General features: G+C 42.8%; 1 protein-coding gene across 1 annotated transcript in view; it reads left to right on the forward strand.

Annotated features, from left to right (window-relative positions):
• ATP10A (ATPase phospholipid transporting 10A (putative)) overlaps positions 1-22,202 on the forward strand; it is an 831,750-nt gene that overhangs the window by 581,392 nt on the left and 228,156 nt on the right. Inside the window, exon 6 of the mRNA XM_085622881.1 lies at positions 20,429-20,559. Coding sequence (XP_085479007.1) covers positions 20,429-20,559 — 131 coding nt within the window. The remainder of the gene's footprint in view (positions 1-20,428; positions 20,560-22,202) is intronic.

Raw genomic sequence — 22,202 nt, forward strand, 5'->3', positions numbered from 1 at the left:
AAACACAAGAGTCCCAGGCCAACTCTCCTGGTATCCCGGCAGCATCTGAGCCCAGGTGCCTGCTGAAAACACAAAGGACTTGGCTGTTCCTTCTCAATACAATTGGCAAAACATTGAAGGTACCCTACCTATGCTGTAGCACCTGAAATGTGCTTGTTGAGGTTCTAGTCACATCCACCTCAAAAGAAAGAAAAGCTAACCGCTAAGTTGCGTGGCCCAAAAATGTTTTTTACAACCAACACTCTGCTTTTGCTGCCCAGAATGCTGTGCCAATCTTATCCAGAGCCTTCGATGAGACCCCCTCTGTGACTCACATAATAAGCTGTCAGGTGTTGCCCACTTACAGTTCACAGCAGTTTGCCCTGTCTGAAACCAGGCTCTTGAAGGCTGAAATACTTGCTAGAAGTTTGAAGAATGTGCTATTGAAAGTTCTCTCTCAGGCAAATCATTTTCCAGGTAACACCACTGCTGCAGCATACACCCCAGTTCCCTAGGGTGGTATCTTATTTGCTATAAAGCCCCAGAGTATGCCCAAAAACAGTCCTTTCATTCCAGGTCTTCATAATAGTCCGTACAATACCAAAGCTCTTGCTTGACTTCTCCAGAGAGAGTGAGTTATCATTGTAGGAGAGACCAGTCTGAAGATGAGATGTCTTGCTCCTCTATAAGGCATGGCAGTGCGAGGAGGAGGGCATTCATGTGGGAAAGTTCCCACTATGATACAGAGCAACCCTTGAAAAGGATCTTGGTCAACTTTTGTGTTAGACGCTTCTTGAGGCATGATGCAGTGTTCAGCAGGAATCCATAAAACTAGGTCCCCTGCATGGGATTACTTCCAGTTTCTTTAATTTGACAGTGAAACCTAACCTTAAGGGGGATCATTTTGATCTACCATGCTGAAAATAACCATGCTAGAAGTTTCACTTAAAGCTGTTGATTGTGGCCAGAGTAGCACGTGGGGTTGCACACCTTTAAAAGCCCATTTCAAAACAAAACGTATGTGCATTGACCCTTTTCCCTGGGTAAAGGTGAGCTCCTTTGCGAATTAAGATACTACTTTATGGAACGTATCATTAAGTAACATCCCACCATCATTAGTCCATGTCTCTTTTTGATGCCAGATCTAGTAGATTGGGATACATTTTAATTATAATTTGCACTCAGACTTTCTGTATCAAGTGTTGTGTTTTCATTGTCTCAAAAAAAACAAATCACGTACTGATACCACTCCTGGATGTTCTTCAAACTGGGACAAGAGTTCTCTGTATATTTACCAAGATCAGTGCCTTGGAGAGGAGTTCAAAAACATCTAGCAACTGGGCTTGACTTGTCTTCAGTCTGTACTTTTGAGGACTGTGACATTATTTCTAAGAGTGAGATATCCTTTCATCCAACTTTTAGCCCTAATATTTAGATAAAGGCACAAATGGTTACAAATCAAATGGTGAGCACATTCCTCTACATAAGGCATAAAACTACTTTTGCAACAAAGAGCATTCAGTGGCTGTTGGATCAAGCATTTTGAGAAGATATAACAGCTTTAAATGCCCCCTCCTCATCTCTTTGCCAACCCATTTCCCCCTCTGCCCTACACAAAATCCTGTCTGGATATTCACACTGAGTCATAGCCCTAACACCTATCTAGGGGTTATGTTGCCACCATCTGTAAAGTCTGTTTTTTGGATGAAATATATGTTTCTACATATTTTTAGGTCTTGGCTAGGCAGCGCATGCGCTGTCTCGTTGAGAGATGCTGTATACAGTATTGTGGGGGAAGCTCTGCCCACTTTCTGCCCATGCTTTTGAATGGTTCAAATCTGAAATGCTGCATTCTCATGAGTTGCCGGCATATTAGTCCCGCCTCCTTACTGCCATGACGTCATGTTTATCTTTCCATGGATATCAGCCTCTTTACTTCAGCAACTCTTATGTTCCCCTGCCTCCCCCTGTTCCCTCCCGCAGTCTGTGACTTCTCTGGCCACCCTCCACCCACTCCCATTCCTGCCTTCTTCGTTGCCCGTATTTTTGTTTATAATGCAATAGGACTTGCGTAAATACGAGTCCTATTGCAATTGTAAATGCTTTTTTTCCTTCTGATTGGCTGGCTGCATTACAGTAGTGCGCATTGTGGACGAAGACCGGAAGACAAGCGTCTCACATCTTCCGGCATACACAGTTTCACAACCCCGCCACTGGGCCTCGCCTACCACATAATGTCGATGTGCACCGGCGTGGAAGCGGTGCCAGGGACTCTGGTGCAAGCAGGGGCACGAGACCCCTTAACCCCCGTCTTGGGTGGTAAAATGAGCCTTAATTAAACATGCACATAAAAAGGAGATAGGGTAAGTGAAAAGCACAAATGCACGAACGAATTACCAAAATGAAAAGCATGTTCTCCTCCACGGGCTCCCCCAGCTGCGTGGGCTCATTTCGGCGCGCGACAGCAGGTAACGTCGCTCAGCCAAGGGTCGCCCTGCATACAAGAGTGAAAGGGAGCCGACACACACGGCATCTGCAATCCATCGGCAGGCGCGGCCTGAGGCTTTGGTTCTTTGACACCACACTTCCTTGTCACCTTGGACGCCACGCCATGTGTGATCTCTGCTGCTTCCTCAATGTTGAGGTCTCCGCATACTGATTTATGCAGAAGGAACATTAACCCACTTAGGTATGTATGGCGAAATGTGCGAGTGAGCGACACACCTCTTGCAAATGATTGAATTGCCTCGCGCAACTAGTCCAAATGAGTGCGCACCACTGGTCCACATTAGTGACGTTTATTGTCCAGATGAGTAACATGACATCACTGGTCTAGGGGCTTGGGGACATCACTGTTCGAAATGAGTGGCATCACTGTCCAGCTGAGAAGCTATGATCAAAAAAGCGTGCTTCCTGTATTTAATGAGTGACATCTGTCCAGACGAATCTTGTATCAGCATCCTACATTACGACATCGCTATTCAGAGAGTTACGTCACCGGCTCCAGTGGGTGACACCGAGTGAGCGACTTTGCGGGTCAAAATAAATGACATCAACGGCTTAAAGGAGTGAAAATAGAGGTCCACATTAGTGACGTTTATTGTCCATATAATTAACATGACATCTATGGTCCAAGGGCCTGGTGACATCACTGTTCAAAATGAGTGGCGTCGACTTCCAAATGAGTGACTTCACCGATCCAAACGACGACGTCCAGATAGATGAGTGACATCACTGATTCAAACGAGTGGTATTACACCACTGTCCAGCTGAGTAGCTATGATCAAAATAAAGGGCTTTCTGTTATTAATGAGTGACATCTGTCCAGAGGAATCTGGTATCAACAGCCTACATTACGACATCGCTATTCAGTGAGTTACGTCACCGGCTCCAGTGAGTGACACCGAATGAGCTACTTTGCAGGTCAAAATTAATGACATCAACAGCTTAAAGGAGTGAAATTAGAGGTCCACATTAGTGGCACCGTTTGAGCAAATTACGAGGATTTTTTAAAATCCAAATATGGGAAGCTGACCTAAATTGAGTGACTGGCTGAAATGGCCGTTTTTTTTCTTTCTGTAGTTTTTATACGAACTCGACCCTATGGTATTGGAGCGCTTTACATGAGCGACAGTTACATTACACAAGCACACATACATTTTTGATAGGCGTGGGGAGATTAAGTAATTTACCAAGAATCACAAGATGCTGAGCAAAGACTACCTGGTTCCCCAGCTCCGAAGTCGGCAGCTCTGGCTGTTATGCCCCATCCTTTTTTCCGGTACTAGTTCTTCTCAATGCTACCACAAAAGGGTAGACTGCTGGCCCAAAAGACTAACATGGCTGAACCAAAAGAGTGCAGTTGCTCGTCCTAATGAGTGACTTTGCTCGTCATGAGTGAACCGCAACACAAGTCCTAGTGAGCTACATTGCTGGTCTGGATTAGTGAGACTTTTTATCTAATGAGTGACATTCCTTGCCTGAATTTCCTCCTCACCCTCTTTAATAGAACAAAAATGTACTTTGTCCTTCTTACTGAGTGTGATAGCTATTCCTGTAGCTATTCGTCATGTTATTTATTCAATGCTTGACTCCGATCCTTTCTGTTTCCATGCTAACATCAGTATGAGGCCGGGGTTTGCCTGACTCTACCATGGCCACCCCTTGGGACGTGGTCACTCCCCTGGTTTTAGACCGGAACACGCAGGTCTTTTTAGGTCTCGCCTACGAAGTGCGCATGCGTTGCATAGGCAAAAAGACCTTTTGCTATCGCTTCGGCTTTTCAGCCGAAAACGCACACGCGTTCCGTTGGCTCAGTGGCAACGCGTGCACATGTGGCGATTGCCTAGCGGGAGCGAGCTTGATACCATATGTTTGTAACTAACTTACAAACACGTGGTGCCCCTGGCTCGCTCCCGCAAAGGAAACGCTATGTGTGCTGTCGGTCACACCCCCCTCAACCCTCTCACTTTTGGCGCGCGCGCTTGTTTGTTGTTGCAGTTTTATATGGCGTGAACTCGTCCCAAAGGTATTGGAGCACTGTACGTGAGCGCCACTTACATTACACACAGACACATTCATGTTCGGTAGGCACTGGGGGATTAACGATTTGCCCACAATCACAGGATGAAGAGCAGACGTCGAGAGTAGCCACGCATTTTATTGCACCTTCTGAAGTTGCTGACTAAACGAGATGGGAGTGCCGCTATTGGCGCTCATTGTCAAACCACGGACCGGACCACATCCGCGTGCTGCTCTGGCAGCCCACAGTGTGTTACAGGCTGCACACTCTGTGCAACTACAGCACTGTTTTGCTCCGGTGTATCTTCATCTGCCAGGAGGTGATTTTCGTTTGCGCTGGCCAGGCTGGCTCAACTGTGCTCTCACTGGCAGCAGGGCCGTGCATTCACAACTTTTTCAATTTGCCGCCTGAGTCAGAACTTAGGTCATTAAGGAGGCAGGCGGCGCGAGCGGGCGGAAGTTATGTTTGTAACTTTGGTTTTGAAGCCCACCACTCCTCGTCAGGAATCCCTCAGCACGCCTGCCATATGTGCAGAAATGTGTACCTACCTAGCAATGTACGTTTCGGTAAAGCTTCATGTTAGGCCCAATTCAGACTAACTGTGCCGTTTTTGGGGTGCAGGGAACTAAGTCTACAGTCATTCAGTCAGTGCCCTTATTCACATGCACTCATGAGGCGGCACACGATTAAAGACGGGAGGAGAGGTTGAGGTAGGGAAGATTTTATATTGTAGGCTTTTGGTAGCTCTGTTTTTTTGGGTGCCTGTTGCAACTGCAGTGGTTTCCCAAAGCAGGCATATCACGGTCATAGGTCCTTGTGTGAGCTGACTTTCTTCGACTGTTTCACGGCCTGCTAGGTCTGCTGCGCAGTGTCAGATTTTTTTTACTGTTTATTTCCCTCATATAATTACCAAATCTTGCCTGGAGTTTAAATGGAGTCAGTATCTTGTAGATCAGCAGAGTTGGCGGGCAACAGCTTTGTTGTATTGCATTACATTGCTTTATAGTTTTTCAATTTTTCTTTTTAGCAAATTTTATAAATAATTTTATGTATTTTCACTTTTCTAGTTTTTTGTATATACCTTGTATAAATTTAAAAAAGATATCAAATAAACATGTCATGTGTGAGAAAACTACCCAAGCCTGTTTTTAGCCCACAACTTATTGCATTCTTTTAACCTAAACTTTTGCTATTTTGGGACGTCTGTGCCTATTGCCCCCTAGGTGAGAAGCACTTTTGATTTTAAAAACACATAAAACAGGCTTAGCTCAAAGTGACAATCATAACATGGGGTCTTTTCGCTATGAAGCTGCTCTGTTGGATGTAGCCCAGTGTCCACATTATGGTCATAAATTATGAGGTAACAAGGGACACCCTTAATGGATCTCAGATTGTCCCTTTTCAGGCTTCAGTAGCTCACCCACCGAGCTCCGTTATATGATCATTCTGGGGCATGAAATCCTGTGTTTGGTATAAGTAAAGCAAAACTACAAGGGCCCCTAATGCAAAGTATAATAGCAGAACTGAATATACTACTCCAGTTGGTGGATTGAAAAAAATGCTTTATTTAAAAAGCAATATTAAAGCTACAATGGTTCGAGAAAAAATATTTAACAAGGAGAATACATTTGTAATTAATAATACAAATAAAGTAGTCAAATATGGAAAACATTTTTTGAAGGCAAACAAAGACTTAAAAAGAAGAATGGGTACCCAACACAGAAGATTGATACAAAATAGGTCTCTCCTTTGGGACCTTATAAGTGTTTAGTTATCTAGCACAATATCCTTGGTGCAACAACGTCAAGTGTTGCATAGCTAAACACTTATAAGGTCCCAAAGGCGAGACCTATTGGCTATGGCAATGCTTGTTGACATTTGTTTCAGTGCATTTTTTGTGCACATTGCTGTTCTGATTCGCGTTGCAGTTCAAACTTTGTTTTTTTTTTGGTTTGCGTTGCGTTTTTTTCCTGGGAGGCGATGACTTCGGCTTTGAAGAATTACATCAACCGTATCCTTGCTTATGTTGCCGGTGCTTGTTTTATGATATCTGTGTAATTAATTAATGTCATTGAAGTAGTTACCTAATGCCTACTTTATCTTTTTATGTGGTTTCGCTTTTTGGGGTGGGGGTTGTTCGACTTAAGTGCTGGGTTTTACCATAAATACAATCAGGTGTTGCTCGAGTATTGAGATCACAAAATTATTGAACATCCGCTTTGATTTGCTTTCCCAAAGTTGTATGGCACCTGATACTATTAGAGTGTACTCTATCTCAGCTGTATGATCTGTTTACTTTCTGTGGGAACAGGTAATGAGTTTCCTTTTTTCCAAATGATTTATTCTCACATAATTTGTGTTTTGCATTAAGCTTGATTCAACATTCTCCGTAGGAACATGAAGGACACAACATATGTTTTAACCAATTAAACTAATGATGAATTAAATGTGTAAGCGCTACAAGTTATGCATGCATTTTCATCAGGAAATGCTTAAATCATTAAGCTATCCAATCGCATCAGAACATTACCTAAGGAGAAAACTGCAATTTATTGTTTTAAGCAAATAAGTCCCCTAATAAGCCTATATCAATTTCTCTCCCATATATACTATATGCCATAAGGAGGCAGGTATTCTTTCTGAGCGGTACAAACATGTATCCTGCTCTTACATAGCATGGGTCACTGTGGAACAAGTTTTCTTTTCTGGGAATGAAATGGATTAATTGAGGCTTCGCTTCCCAGGTACTTACAGGAGGTGGAGGGGCAAACCTACACTCGAGCAGTGATCTTGTATTTTCAGTGATATGACCACCGAAGGCCCTGATTTTATATTAAAACAGAGCTTTGGACTATACCATTTCCCGCTGAAAGGCAATATTTCTCTCCATGTGTTCTCATACCTGGCATGTCACGCAGTTTGGTGCTTACTTTCCTTCCATGTTAAAGAACAGTAGATGTTTCAGCACCCAGTCTAATGTGCTGCATAGCTAAATACGTATAATGTCACAAAGGCGAGACCGATTGCATTGTAAATGCTTGTTTTTGTTTGTACTTAAACCATAGGATCCATTACAACCAGTCGGCTGGCTCGTTCAGTACAGTCACAAGTACCATTAAAGTTTTGTGAAGTCCAATTTGTCTGACCTTATAATCGTACATCATTACAGTGTATACATTGTGCAGAGAGTCAGGAGAACAAGGTTATGTGCATATCAGTCATGACTGTCAATTGCTGCCACAGCACAAAAAGAGAAAAAACATATTCAGTTGAAAATGAACATTCCACAGGGAATGGGGAATTAACTCATTTTGATTCTGTCCCCTGTTCCAAAATCCTTTTCATGAAAATTTCCCTGGAGAGTTTGTGATGTGCAGCTAACTAGAGCAGCGTCCAGCAGCGGCTCCTCCACTCAGGCGGAGGAATGTCGCCCCACTGCTCTGTGAGCTGACTAAAAAGCAAAAATAATAATAACGCATTGTCTTTATTTTATTTTTCTGTCTTCGCTCGGCTGGTTAGGGGCGGGGCAGGGCAGGCTGTCACAGAGGAGCAGGGGATAAGAGTAGTGAGCACTCTCTTAAGTGTGCATGACGGTTTGGCAAGCCATCTTGGGCTGGCCAAACAGTCATGTGTACTTTGCATGTTCTCCACCAGGCTGCATTGTACAGCCTCGGTAGAGAACATGCACAGCCACCCAATCCTTCTCTGACCGCCAAGCCAAGGTGCTCAGACCAATCACAATGTTGCTGTAACGCAGTGCTGTGTTGGATAGGGGAGCATGGGAGCCTGTGAGCTTCCTGCCCATGAAGTCCTTCAGTCGACTGAAGAGGATCGAGAGCAGCGGCTGGCCTGCAGGTAAGCAATTTTTCCCAGTTAAATATCAGTTACTGGGAGTCAATGATCAGATTTTATGTGAGTTTTAATTGTTTTAGTCAAATCTTCAAGTAAGTATTTTCTTTATTAATGATCAATTAATTCTTCTAAAACAAAAAATGCAGAACATGAAGCATTAAGCTCGTTCCATATGAAATAAATCCCTATGCTAAATCTTTAAGATGAGAAAAATATCTTGAACCCATAAAGAGTTTGAAAACTAGAGGTGAAAGAATGAATCTTTAAGCAATTCAAATAGTACTTCTCATGAAGAGAAATTCAGGAAATTCGGTGTAGTCCCAGAAATATAGCATAGATTCTGCTCAAAGCACAAAGCTTCTGACCGTAGAAGGTCTGGGTCTTCAAAGGAAAAGAAGCTCAACACAATAAGAGAACACACACTAATATAACATTTTGATATCTATAACTAAAACAAATGTTGCAGCAGACCATCTTTTCCACCAATAGGAGCACAATGTCTTCGTGAGAACAGAAATATTCCACACTCTACGCTGTCTTGAATCAAAGACTTACAAATATTAAGTGTTATATGTAACATTAGTGACAACACTGTAAATGTTGTGGTTTGGTTCACACTGGTCCCTAATGTGCAAAGCAAAACAGTTCATGGTTAGGTCTGTCATTCCACGAATAAAATCATCTCTTTCTCACATATTCTAACTTACAGATCTTATTCTTGAAGAAACATTTTAGTAAATTAACTACATTATTTAATGCCCTATTGTATTCGATGAGAAATATGTTTATGGGAAAGTCGAAAATGATCTTTCTATATTAAATCATGTTGGTTGGGCACATTTTATCATTGAACTCTTCACATCATCAAATTACTAAGAATGTTGACCTACGGTCAGTAAGAATGAAAAAGAAAAGAAAACTGCGTTCATAAGCATTTCTAACTTAATATGGGCAGATAGGAGGCCTAGTGCTCCCATTTGCCTTTTAAAAATATGACTTCTGATTTTAGGCCTAAACGTTATTTCTACACGTTAATTGCATTAATTTGCATTTATAAAAAAGCTCTATCATAGGCTACTGAGTTTATCCCAGGTCGAGTATGTTGGGGAGCACTTCCAATCATCGCAGCTAGGGGTGTAGGATGTGTAATATCTCTTTCAATGGCCAGATATGCAATGTATGGTGGGGAAATGGACCCCATGGGAAGTGTATTGTGCTTGCACACAAAGGTTGTATAGTTTAAAGTCAAGGGCTGCCAGCCCTCCCTGCTCATACTGCAATGTTAAAGTTTCCCTCTTTATTCTAAGCTGCCTGCTGCCCCATGCCAAGGTAACCATTTGTGAATGTAAGGTTTAGAAATATTTCTTGTTGAGAAGGATAGGTATATTATCAAATAAATATAATAATTAGGGCAGAATGACCATCTTCATTAGTGCAATCCTACCCATCAAAGATATAGGGAGGGAGCTCCTTCTTTCAATTATTCAAGATGAGCCATCGTTTCCCTGTAATTTTCTGCTACATTTACTTTATCATGACTTACAAGTTTCAAAGCTTTAGTCGACAGCATGTCATAAAAGCAGAACATCCTAATGGTACTTATAAATACTAAAATAAAATACAATATATAAGTTTAAAAATACATTAAATCATAATGCTGGCGAATATTATCAAAAAATATCATCGATAATTAGATTCGATTAGATTAAAATTGATCAAACATCATTTGGTGTCAAAAAAGTTCATGGACCATCTTCTAAAAACTTTAGAGTCCAAGAGCGAATTGTCCAGGCCCATCCTAGAAATTTTGCTACAGCAATAGCCAGACAGGGAGTACAATCTGATTCAAGTATTCTTAGGGCCTCCTTATACCTACGCGTTCCCATATTTAAACATACTGGTTTTAACCACATATGACGTGGAGCAACGTACAGCGGACACACAAACAACAAGTGACCTATGTCCTCAATCACATTTAAACAATAGGGACATTTGTTATCCAGGGAAGATGACCATCTATGGGTAAATGCTTTTACAGGAAGGGACCCAATTCTAAATTGAAAGTACAGTTTTCTGTCAATGGGCCTTTCTATAATGTCCCAAAATGCCTCACGAGATGGTATAGATTTGATGTCAAAATAGCGACCCGTTAGATTGGTATTTTGACAAGAGCTAACGGCAGATGTCAAAGTCAAATCCCAATACAATTTTTTAAGGGAAGACTTGGATGGGAAACTTAAACCGTTTGAGTCAGACCATAAATGCCCTAGTTCTAGTTTTATTAGCAGGTCTCTAATTTCTTTGAGCCATGGAATGGAATGGAAATGGTCTGCCCTAATGATATCCTGCAAGGCGATGGCATAATGGGCTAGTTCAGGAGTTACCATTATCCGTCGCCAATAAAGGAGTGGGCGTAGTCGTGCCATGTCCTCGACTTTTTTCCTGCCTAGGTCATATGTAAGCGGAATCATTGGGGTACTTTGGGGAACTCCTGTTAGGCAGTGTAGAAACTTATTTTCTGCCAATCTTAATTGGTTCAGATTAGCAAAGCCCCATAGTTACGAGCCATACAAAGAAGCGCTAACTGCTTTCATGTTATAAATTTCCAAAGCAGGAGTGATAGGCTTAGTCAAAGAAGTTTTATATTTAGAAATAATTGCACCTGCTAACTGATGGAATTTTAAAGCAGCCATGTCAATGTGGTTTGTCCATTTCATATTATTCTGGAGGGATATTCCTAAGTATGTGAATGCCTCAACCTGTTCCAATGGGATGCCATTAAATTTAATAACGCCTCTTAAGTTTTGCCGCTGGTTTAGGCACATAAACTTGGTTTTGGAGGTATTTATCTCAAGTCCTCGTTCTTGACAGAATTCACCAAATAAATTTAATGCCTTCTGGAGCCCACTAGGAGTCCGTGAAACTATCAACGTGTCGTCCGCGAACATGAGGACGGGCACGCGAGACCCTGCCAATACAGGGGCATCCGTGGGGAAGCATCTAAGATGGTCAACTATGCCATTGATGTACAAGGAGAACAATGTGGGAGCCAAGACACATCCCTGCCGGACACCACGCTCGACAGGAAATGGGTCAGTCACCTCTCCCTGGGTTCGCCACCTAATTTGTGCATAATTGTTCTCATGCAAGCGGACAAGTAACGTTAGCAGTTCTGGGGCCATCCCTGCATCGTCGAGGACCCTCCAAAGTTTAGAGCGGGGCACTAAATCAAAAGCTGATTTCAGGTCTATAAAGACCGCATAAAGGGTCCCTTTAGTCAGCTTCACATTCCTCCAGTAGAGTGCTAAAAAATAAAAAACCTGGTCAACAGAGCTGGTACAAGGTCTAAACCCAGCTTGATACGGGGATAAAATGTTATTTTCTTCTATCCAAGATTGTAATTTGTTTTGCACTAGTCGGCCTATGAGCTTTTGAGCTGAGTCAATAAGGCTGATAGGCCTGTAATTACTTTTTTAAAAAACAGAATTATTTCCGCACCTTTCCATGAAGGGGGAATGGGTGCCCCCATAGCTACTGAATTAGCAAGCCATTGGAAATATTGGCACCATGATGTTCTATCAGTTAAAAATACATCTGCAGGTATCCCGTCCATTCCTGGAGCTCTACCCCCAGTTACACCATCTAGGGCTAGGTTAACATCTTTAATTGAAAACACCTGCGTTTGAAAGTAAATGGTAGGAGGAGATAAATGCTCCCCTTCAGATAAAATAGAGGCGTATTGTGGTCTGAAGAAATCGATCCACTGATTTTTTGCAACATTATTTTGGGGTGATGGTGCAATCCCACCTCTATCCCACTTGACTATAGCCCAGAATTGCTTTTGATCTTTTGCTAAGCAGGCTAGTTTCAAGTCTTGCCAATGCCCCTCATCCCACTCTTTCTTGGCCACTAACTGTGCTTGTCTATATATCTTCCTAGCAGATCTCACGCCCTCGATGTTTCTTGTTTTAAGAGCTACACTCAACTTCAGGCGAGCTGCTTTACAAGCGTCATTAAACCATCCCACCTCAGGTGGTTTACTCTTGTTGTCCTTTCCAGGCTTCAAGGTTTTCATAAAAAACCCTTGAAGTTTAGCAAAAAAGATAGAATGAGCCTCAAACATTATTGAGGAAAATTTTTCGTTTACCACTTGGGAGTTTAAATTGGCCACTTCATCAATGACCGTTTTTTTTAGGTCCTCTACTTTTTCCAGCTTTTCTATGAATCGACCCCATTTAACATGTCGCATGTTGTTTGATACAACAATGTCCAGGGTAGTTTTCTCCCCACCGATTCTGGATTCTCTAAGCCCATTAGGGGCTTTTAATTCCATGCACAGGGGGTTATGGTCGCTTTCATCCCGTGGAGTAATAATCATATCGTTCAGTCTATACCAGACTCTAACATCCAGTAGGAAATAATCTATACGACTAGAGGACCGGCCATTATCGAATGTGCTGGCACCCTGGCGATCTGATTGTGTGCGCCCATTGGCTGCTCTAAGCCCTCTCTCTAAGCAAAGTGCTTTAAGTTGAATGGCTGCTGCTGACCATCGCTTAACTGTCGGAAGGTCCAACTGAGGAACACCCCACCTACAATCCTCCTCGGCGGCAAGAAACTGGTCCTCAGGGCCAAGGGGCTCAAACGTTGTATTAAAATCTCCTCCTACGATTGTAAGTAACTTAGATGGAAGTTCTGAGAGATGATGATCAAGGGCAGAGATCACATCAGATAGAGTTCCTCCAACCATCCCTCTGGCATAGATGTTAACAATTGCCAATCCCTGGCCATTCGGCCAGGTGATGTTTAGTGACAAAATGTCATCCAATGGAAGGTTCCGCTGGTTTATTTTACAGCACAATGATTGGCGGATCCAAATTATTAGGCCGCCTGATGGACGGCCTTTAGATTTTTTAGTGGCAGGTATATAAAAATTAAGAAATCCCATGCGAAAAACTGGAGCCAATGACCATGATTCCTGGAATAGTATTATATCGAACTGGTCAACAAAGCTGCACCACTCAGTAGAATGTAACTTATTGCCAATTCCTGCAAGATTCCAGGATAAAAAAGTCAACCGTGGCTCAGTTATTAGCAGATCTTGGGACTCGCCTATTGTCCTCTTCATGTGTACAATATTAGTGCATGGAGTTCCTAATGACACGTTTACTAAGGCATTAGATCCTAAGATTCCACACTCTGGAGAACTAGAGGATGTTGGCATATGTGGCTTAATTGTCTCACCCTCGATCTCTGTGGAACTGCATGCTACCCTCAATTCCTGGCGGCTGTTTAAAGCTATAGGGGCAGTCAAACCTTCCAGCGATGTTATATTCTTATCCACAGGTCTAACTTTCTCTTCCAGTCAATCGCAGTCATTTAGATCTGATAAGACCCCATACCTATTTTCTAAGCTGATATTCCACTTACTAATTGGATCACTCCTACCCCCTTTACTGGGGGCCATAGTCCACCCTGGCCTCAATACGGCTCGATTAGCTTTCCAGCTTTTCATGCAGTAAAAATATTTTAGAGTTAGTGGAATAATGGCACCATGCCTATGTTGGGGGGGAAATATATTGCTCAGAACATTGGGGAGAACATCTGGATTTGAAAAGTTAAGGACTACACAGTCTCCCTCAATTTTTTGGGGGTTTTGTCCTAGCCAGGGTACTCTTCTTGCCATAATTATTTCCCCTGCAAGTTGTTGCTCACCCCATGGGGACATCCTCATATTGTTTGACATCCAGTGCAAGGATTTGCTGATTAAAGAGGACGTAGATTCCACCTTGCCAGGCGCCAAGGTAGGTACATTAGCAAGAACCAATGTAAGCGGGTCTGCCTCTACAATACATTGGGATTGATCGTTCTCTGAGTGTAGAACAGTATTACTCAAAGGAGGACCCGCTTTGGATACCTTTATGGGATTTTTGTCAATTATAGGTTGTAATGGTGGGGGACTCACTATCTCTGTTTCTACTGCCCTTTCTCCATCCCTATGGGTAATCACATCTGGGGTAGATATACTTGGTGCTAGAGTCAATGACCTAGCCATTTCTTCCATAGGCTTGTTTATCTGAGCTCTCAATCTAGCAACCTCTTCCATGAGCTGGTCAATTTTAGCTACCAAAGGTGTAATAATACTTTCTAACTTAGTATTAATCATGGTGGCAACCTGTACAGTTAGCTCATTCTCGGGATCGTTGTTGTCATGTAATCCTACTGCCTCTACCTTGTTTAAGCTTTTATTTGTAGTGGTTGGCCTTTTCCTTCCTAGGCGAGAGCCATTGTTTTTAGTCTGAGATTTCCTACATGCTCTAACTGCCCTGGTTCTAGAGGGAAGGGCAGGGGACTGAAGATCTGTGGCTTCAATATCCATGACTGAAACTAAATCAGGATTAGATGGCAAGTTAATAACTAGGGGTACACTTTGTTCAAGGGTATCACTGTCTAGGACCTCTAAGACCTCTGTATCATTAGGAGTACTGCCGTTAACCGGAAAGGAAATGTTCAACGGTGAGTCTGTAGGAGGAGTCGACAATGGTACATTAGTGGAGCCATTTAGCCCTAAGGACACCCTCCTATCATTATTTATTTTACTAACAATCTGCACCAGATAGTTGTCCATAGTGTTAGCAGTCAAAGAATGTTTCTGTTTGGACATGTTACCGCGGAACTATGACAAATTTTTATAGGAAATCAATTGTTAATGACACAAACCATGGATGTCCTCGTTTAACAACAGTACCTGTACAAACGCAGACTTGGTGGTATTGTTACACAGCAACGGAGGAAAATAATGTGTCCCGTCCCGACCTCATGCGTCCTCGGACGGCCTCAGACGGCCCGCCCTTTGCCCGGGCTTAGCCCCGGCACTGTCCCGCGCGCGTCCCGCGTCGCGGGGGATGTCCTCGCTTTTAAGCGCCTCCTGGCGCGCTTCTGACGAGGGCGGGCTTCCGCCGCTAGAGAGCTTGGGAGCTGGAGTCCTTGCTGTGCCCCGCTGCAGATTCTAGATGGCTGCGGATGGGGGTAGAGGAAAACGAGGTGAGTGCCCCACTGCTTCGCTGCTTGCTCGTCGAAAAATGCCACAATGTCGCTTAAAATTTGGCCCGGGTTTCTGGAGGAGACACCCGCTCTGCCGGGGAAGTCCTCGCTTTTAAGCGCCTCCTGGCGCGCTTCTGACGAGGGCGGGCTTCCGCCGCTAGAGAGCTTGGGAGCTGGAGTCCTTGCTGTGCCCCGCTGCAGATTCTAGATGGCTGCGGATGGGGGTAGAGGAAAACGAGGTGAGTGCCCCACTGCTTCGCTGCTTGCTCGTCGAAAAATGCCACAATGTCGCTTGAAATTTGGCCTGGGTTTCTGGAGGAATTCAAACAATTTGAATACAGCAGAAGTGGTTCAACTTTGTATCAGCTGGATACCCTAGCGCTTGCACTGGTGGGTCCAATTATGGCATTCGATGAGAGTGCTCGTTGCAGTCTGTTCATAGCAGCATAAAACACGAGACCTTCTCGAACAGAACTATCCTCGCTTATTCAGCAGATACAACAGCTGAAAGATTGATGCGTATGCGCATTTAACTAACTCGCTGCTCCTCCCTTACACATATTCCTAGGTATTTAAGTTAGGTCTGATTTCATGGTAAAGGGAACCCAAGTTCACAAAAATGTATCCCCTATGGCACTAAGAATATGGTAGACGTATTTCAGTTGATGGAGATCGCCACTAGTGATTTATACATGGTAAATGCATGTATTACTGAGCTTAGTTTATACTGTTTTTTTTGTTTTTTTAAATAGAGGGTGATGTCATCAGCATATAAACAGATGATCTGGTTGCTGGTTCTAAATTGCAGGGTTTTGTTAAGATGCTGTTGTCTATCAGTACAGGCCTATGGCGTGGAAGCAAGAGCATAGAGCAGAGTCAAAATTGGGTATCCCTGGCAAAACTCCCGTTATATGTCAGATGAGTCAGAAAATAGTCTGTTTAATCAGACCCTTCTGGTCAGCTTGGTATAAGAGGAATCCCCACTCAAGGGAGTTGCAGGCCTTGGTGGCATCTAGGAAGAGTGCATCCGGGTCTGTCAGGGTTCAGTTGGTGTATCAGGGCTTAGAGGGTGTGTAACATTGTGCCGTCAATCTACCTGGAACAAATCCGCCTGGTTTGAAAGGCCCATGTTCGTGAGAAGGAGGATTAGTCTGTTAGCTACAACCTTAGCTAGTATGTTTACATCAATTTTGATTAAAGACAATGGTCTGTGCAAGTTCCATTGCGTAGGGCTCTTATATGGTTTTAGCAAAGTAACTAGAAATGTTTTGCTGAGTGAGGGGGCAGACCACTAGCAGTAAATGTGTCATTGCAGACCTTAAGCAGCCTAGGAGCTATGTCTTTAAAATAGGGTTTGTAGAATTCACTAGGAAATCTGTCAATGTCGGATGCTTTACAAGTCAGCAAGCTAGAAATGACAATGGAGATTTCGTCTAAGGTGATCAAAGTAGCTAATAATTATTGCTGGGCGGTGGAGGGCCATAACATCACTCTACATTCAAAGTATGCATTTTAGTCACACTGCAATGGAGAGATTCTGGGCCTGTAGAGGTTTATATAATATGCTGTGAACTGAGCAAGTATGTCTTGTCGTCTTGTCCTGTTTCCCCAGTTCTAGTTTCTACCTCTATTGTGGTCTGAGTAGCCCATGGGTGGCAAGTAAGCGATGCTAAAGTTCATCCAGGTCTAAAACCCTCTCATAAGTTCTAGCTGTGGCATTTGTGTGCAGATGTTTGACCTCATGTTCCACCGTTTCGTTAAATTCAGTAAGTTTGACTTTAGTTTCAGCTATAACTTTAGTATTCTCCGTTTGTTGATATTGCCCCTCTAGGGATAGAATTTCATTCTGTAGGTGATCTATCCTATCTTTCAGCGTTTTGCAAACTCTGTATTGTTTGCTGTTGAACATTCTTCTGATTAAAGATTTAACGGATTACTATGCCAAAGGAGTCCACCAATCCCTCGTTATTTTGAAAGAGAATTGTATTTTTCTGCTGGATGTCCTGCATGAATACCTTCTCTTGAAGCGCTAGCGGTGATGAGTTCCATGTGACTACTCTGTTTTGGACTATGGGTAATTTTAGCTCAAATTTCACCAGTGAATGATCTGAGAGAGTGTGAGTTAGATGAGTAATAGACTTTACCCATGTCTAGGTGTCTCTTGTGCCCAGACAGTAATCTAGTTATGCCAGGATCCATGTCATGACCCAGCAGCCGAGAAACATGGGTGCCCTTCCTCAGTAAAGTATGTTTTGTCTTCCCTGTGTCCACTAATTCATGTATAGGTACAATATGCCTTAATGTGTTTGTAACAGAATTATGTTTACAGTTTTCTGGGTCGATGCTTTTATAAAATTCTAAATTAAAGCCCAGCCTATCATATTACCGTTTCTGAAGTCAACTTGATGCATTTATGTCATACGTCATATGGTGAGGTTGTCTACATTTGAGCCATAAACATTTATGAATGGGATGTGCTTGCCATGCACCTGTTCCAGAAGAAACTAGGCCCTTTTTCATATCCGATTTATTTTATGTGACTTAGCCCTTCAACACTCACTTGATCCTCCGATGGATCTTGTTTTGTGCCTATGAGGGGTTGGCTATAAGGTATCCAATATCTGGGTATCCAGTGAGAATCAGGATTTGGATAACCAATTCACAAGCTAATAATTAAGTTCATGTATATGACTCTTCAAACCAGAATATACAAGTAAAGGATTATCACTACTAGTCCAAACCTTCTGAATAAATTTAGCTTGACCAAAATCATGCAAACAAATTATTCTGCTAGGGCTATACAAAACAACAACATTAGTACCTGATGCTCGGAGAGTTCTCTAAGCTGGTCTGTCCTTGGTATTAATAAGTAAATTCAGAATGCACAATGAGCTTCAAAGGGGCAGGTCATGATAAACCACAGACTCAGGCTTCTAGTTAAGTTTAGTTTATCAAATATTTCAAATAAAGGGCATCGATTTATTAGTAAACATTTCTTGCCTAAAGAGTACAGGATAGTCTAGTTAGTTTGGGCTTGTCATAAGGTGACAAAATGATTAAGAGAGTTCAGCAAGGACATGAAACCTGATAGCTCATAGGCAGTGTCCCATCAAGAAGGAGTCCAAGTATGGCGCACACAGTGTATGTGTCAGTCCAAAGGGAAAGAGCGAGCAGACTCTGCAAAGGAAAACGAGTTCCCAACAGAAAGATGCAGGAAAACCAAAAGCAGTCTCTCATGAATATGTCTGACTTGCACTTCATCCATCAGATCAAAGTATAATATAGTCTTCTAGTTCCGGGGTGACACCTCATTGGTCACTTCATTGTGTCAGACCACTCAGTCCATTGGTCAGTTCATATAAGATGATTGTCATGCAGCATTAACGAAGAAACATATAGAAAGAGGTGGTACTAATCACGTAATTTGTACAGTCATCCAGTACATGTAAACGTTCAAACAATGATTCATTAGCAGCAGGCTCAAGAGTGAGTTCAAGAGGACAGTTTCCTATTGTATTTGTCCCTAAAGTATCAATTTTGTTGCAAGCAGTCCTTCTGAGCGAGTGAGAACTCCTTCTAAGAAGTAACAGTTTTCCTTTGAGAGTAAATTTGAGAAAACGTCTCACGAGTATAAGGCAATACAGAATAGTAAAATGCAGGCCTAGAATAAAGTCAATTTAAGAATATACAGGATATAAGTAGTGAAATATACATTTCATTAAGGTAAATCAATATTCGAATAGACCATGTCAACTAATTAGCATTCAGAAATTTTAATAATCTGCAAAGATTTCATGTAACTGATTTTACTGCAATTTTAAAGTATCAATGTGTAAAACTATTCCAAATGATAAAATATTAATCTTGTATTAAGTGTTTTATATTAGCACATTAAGATTATTATCTGAAGGTTTCATGATATTTACTCTCAATATGACTGTGTAGAACCACTTTTTGCTTTTCTCATTTGGTGCACAATTTCACATATGCAGAAGGTGGAATTCAGTATGGAAACACAATATCACACACAAAGTTATCTAAATTATGTTTGATTTAATTATTTCTTCATACAATTTACTATTTCCATAAGGATGGTTAAGACTGTTATAACACATGAGTACATAACTTTACCATTTAATTAAACGCTGAAATAATTATGCTAAGGCTGATTAATAAAATATAAACCTATATTATTCAAATGAATATGATTTCATCTATCCTACAATCATCTGCATGCTTTTACGATGCCAATTCCAGATTCAAAATCTTTGCATTCCCGGAATCGTTTCACTGGAATGTACTTTCCCTGGGCCTGATATATGTGGCTTTGAAACAGCCCAAAAGAACCTCCTTTCTACGTTGAAATCAGTGGTTGGTACAGAACCTTCAATGCTTGACGCCACAGACAGTGCTGCGAGCCCCTTCCAGAGAGAGATGTTGAAGCTGTTAAGTTTTAAAGCATCCCACACTTCGCCCTATATTTACTGAATGCCTGCTGTTATGGTTTATCTTGTCTGAGTGTGTATAATACCTGTGCTCAGCATCTATGTTTGAGATTGTTACTTAACCTCTTCCCTGCTCATGACGGATCCACTCCGTCATGAGCCACGGTCGCGCTGTGCTCATGACGGAGTGGTTCTGTCATGCTGCGGCCGTTGGCGGCTGCTCCGCCCACGCGGCGCCTTTTCCCCGCCTGTGCGGGCGTGTAACGTAAGTGGGCGGCGCCGTGACGGAACCACTCCGTCATGAGCACAGCTCACCCGTGACTCATGACGGCGTGGTTCCGTCATGAGCACAGCGGCGCCGCGCTCACCGGAAAACCCCCCCCAGCGCCGCGGCGGAATTCGCGCCGCGGCGAAGGGGTTAAATACAAATAAATGTGCCCGCATCCACACCTCTAATTGTTGGCAGCATTATCCGGTCTATAAATGTTATTCCTAAACCCTCTTCACTATCTGTAGAATGTCACCAGTTAAGATATATAATTATCAGGAGAGGCCTTTACTCTAAACTATTTTACTTGTTTTATAGGTCATGGACTTTGGACAGGGCATTATGGAGAGACGCGTCCAGTGTTTGACGTCCGTGGACCTGACGGCAACTATTTATCCCCAGGGCTTTCTGCAGTTTATTTATTTTTTACAATGATAATAGTATTTCAGGTACAGTATCTTCTTTGTACTCTGCTTCAGGATTTAGACCTGGTGTGGGTTTTTATATAGCTCTTCCTACCCCTGATGAGGCACTGAAATTGTATCACTTTAACAGTGTATGTGTTTATGATGGGTTAGGAACTCAGTAACAGGAGTCAAAGGATATCATTGAGGGGATGTGGTTGTGTGAAATAAGGAGTGTTTTTTTGTCGAGCGCCAGCTGATTATTCTCTTCAGCGACTTTATTTGCAGCTTCATCTAGAGGATCAAAGGGGGTATGGTTTTTCAGAAAAACACTGGTCTCTCCCATAAGCTTGATACCTTTTTGTGAAGGGAAAAACAGGAGCATTTGAGAAAATGCATAGTGGTCTAAAAGGTGCAAGGTATAAAGTCAGATAGGAGAACTTGTGAATCTTAAGTGGGGAGTACAGCCTTGTTGGTAAAGCTTTAGATTCCATCAAAGGGGCAGTGTTGAAATGCAGAATAATGCTCCCCCCCCCCCCCGCAGAATGTGATGAAGGGTCCCTGAGTCTCACTTATTTCACAGATATTCACTGAATTTGGGCTGAATAAGGGGCCCCCTGAAGGGTTGAGTGCCTCCCTATGGCACAGGGACTGCAGGGACCTTGGCTAACACCCCTGCACAGAGAAGAAGGATGCGCATGGCCACCATATCCAGGTAGATCAGTTAACAAACTGTGTGAGGAGGTTGTGAGAAAAGATCGAGATCTTTGTGGTGCATAGAAATAGGTCTGGGTAGCAGTGGCGGCTGGCAGCGATCGAGGGTGGTGAGCGGGGGCAGGGATGTAAAAAAAACTTTTTAAAAAAGAACTTGCCTTATCGCCGCCGAGTCTCTCCTCCGCATCAGGACTCGGACGATTAGGGACCAGGAAGCACCCGGGCTCCCCTGCAATGCGGCGTTGTGATTGGTCTGAGCACCGTGGTTCGGCGCTCAGACGGGGACTGAGGGCCTGGGCATGTTCTCCACGCAGGCTGCAAAGTACAGAAGACAGAGGGCCGGCCAAACATGCATTGCACACTTGGCGTGGGCAAGTGTCACCTCCCTTGCCTTGCTCTGAGAGCAGAGCAGCCCTGCCCGCCCACAAAGCAGCATGGAAACATAAAATGATAATAACTTTCAATTATTATCATTTTATGTTTCCTTTATTTACACTGCTTAAAAGCAGTGGAGCGATGCCTTAGCGGTGGAGCGGCCACTGCTGGGTAGCAAAAAAATAGAAATGGTGTGTTATCTTTCTACCAATTATTGTTGAGCTTTCATTTGGAACTTTATGTCCAATTTTGAATGACACAGTTCTAAAGGGATGAGGACAGATAATAAGTAATGTAGAGCATACAAATCGAGCCCTTCACTCCAGCAAGAAGTCATGCATGACCTTTTTTCTTCTCATTCGCATAAATCGCCATGTCTCCTAGTTCTCCATGGGCAATTGCATCCGTGTTCATTTGGGAGTTTGTTGCTTAGGCAAAAGAATAGGAAAGGGTCATTCTGTGCACAGAAAACAGCCACCAAGACGTGTTGCACACATTTTCTCCCATTGCTCGCTGTAAAAGCTGTAATTGGGCGTGAAAGCGGATTCAATATCGAACAGAACGGTTTATCAATGGCCTCTTTCTACATCTGATCCCTC

The sequence above is a fragment of the Triturus cristatus genome, chromosome 8 (assembly GCF_964204655.1).
Source record: "Triturus cristatus chromosome 8, aTriCri1.1, whole genome shotgun sequence".
NCBI classification, from domain to species: Eukaryota; Metazoa; Chordata; class Amphibia; order Caudata; family Salamandridae; genus Triturus; species Triturus cristatus.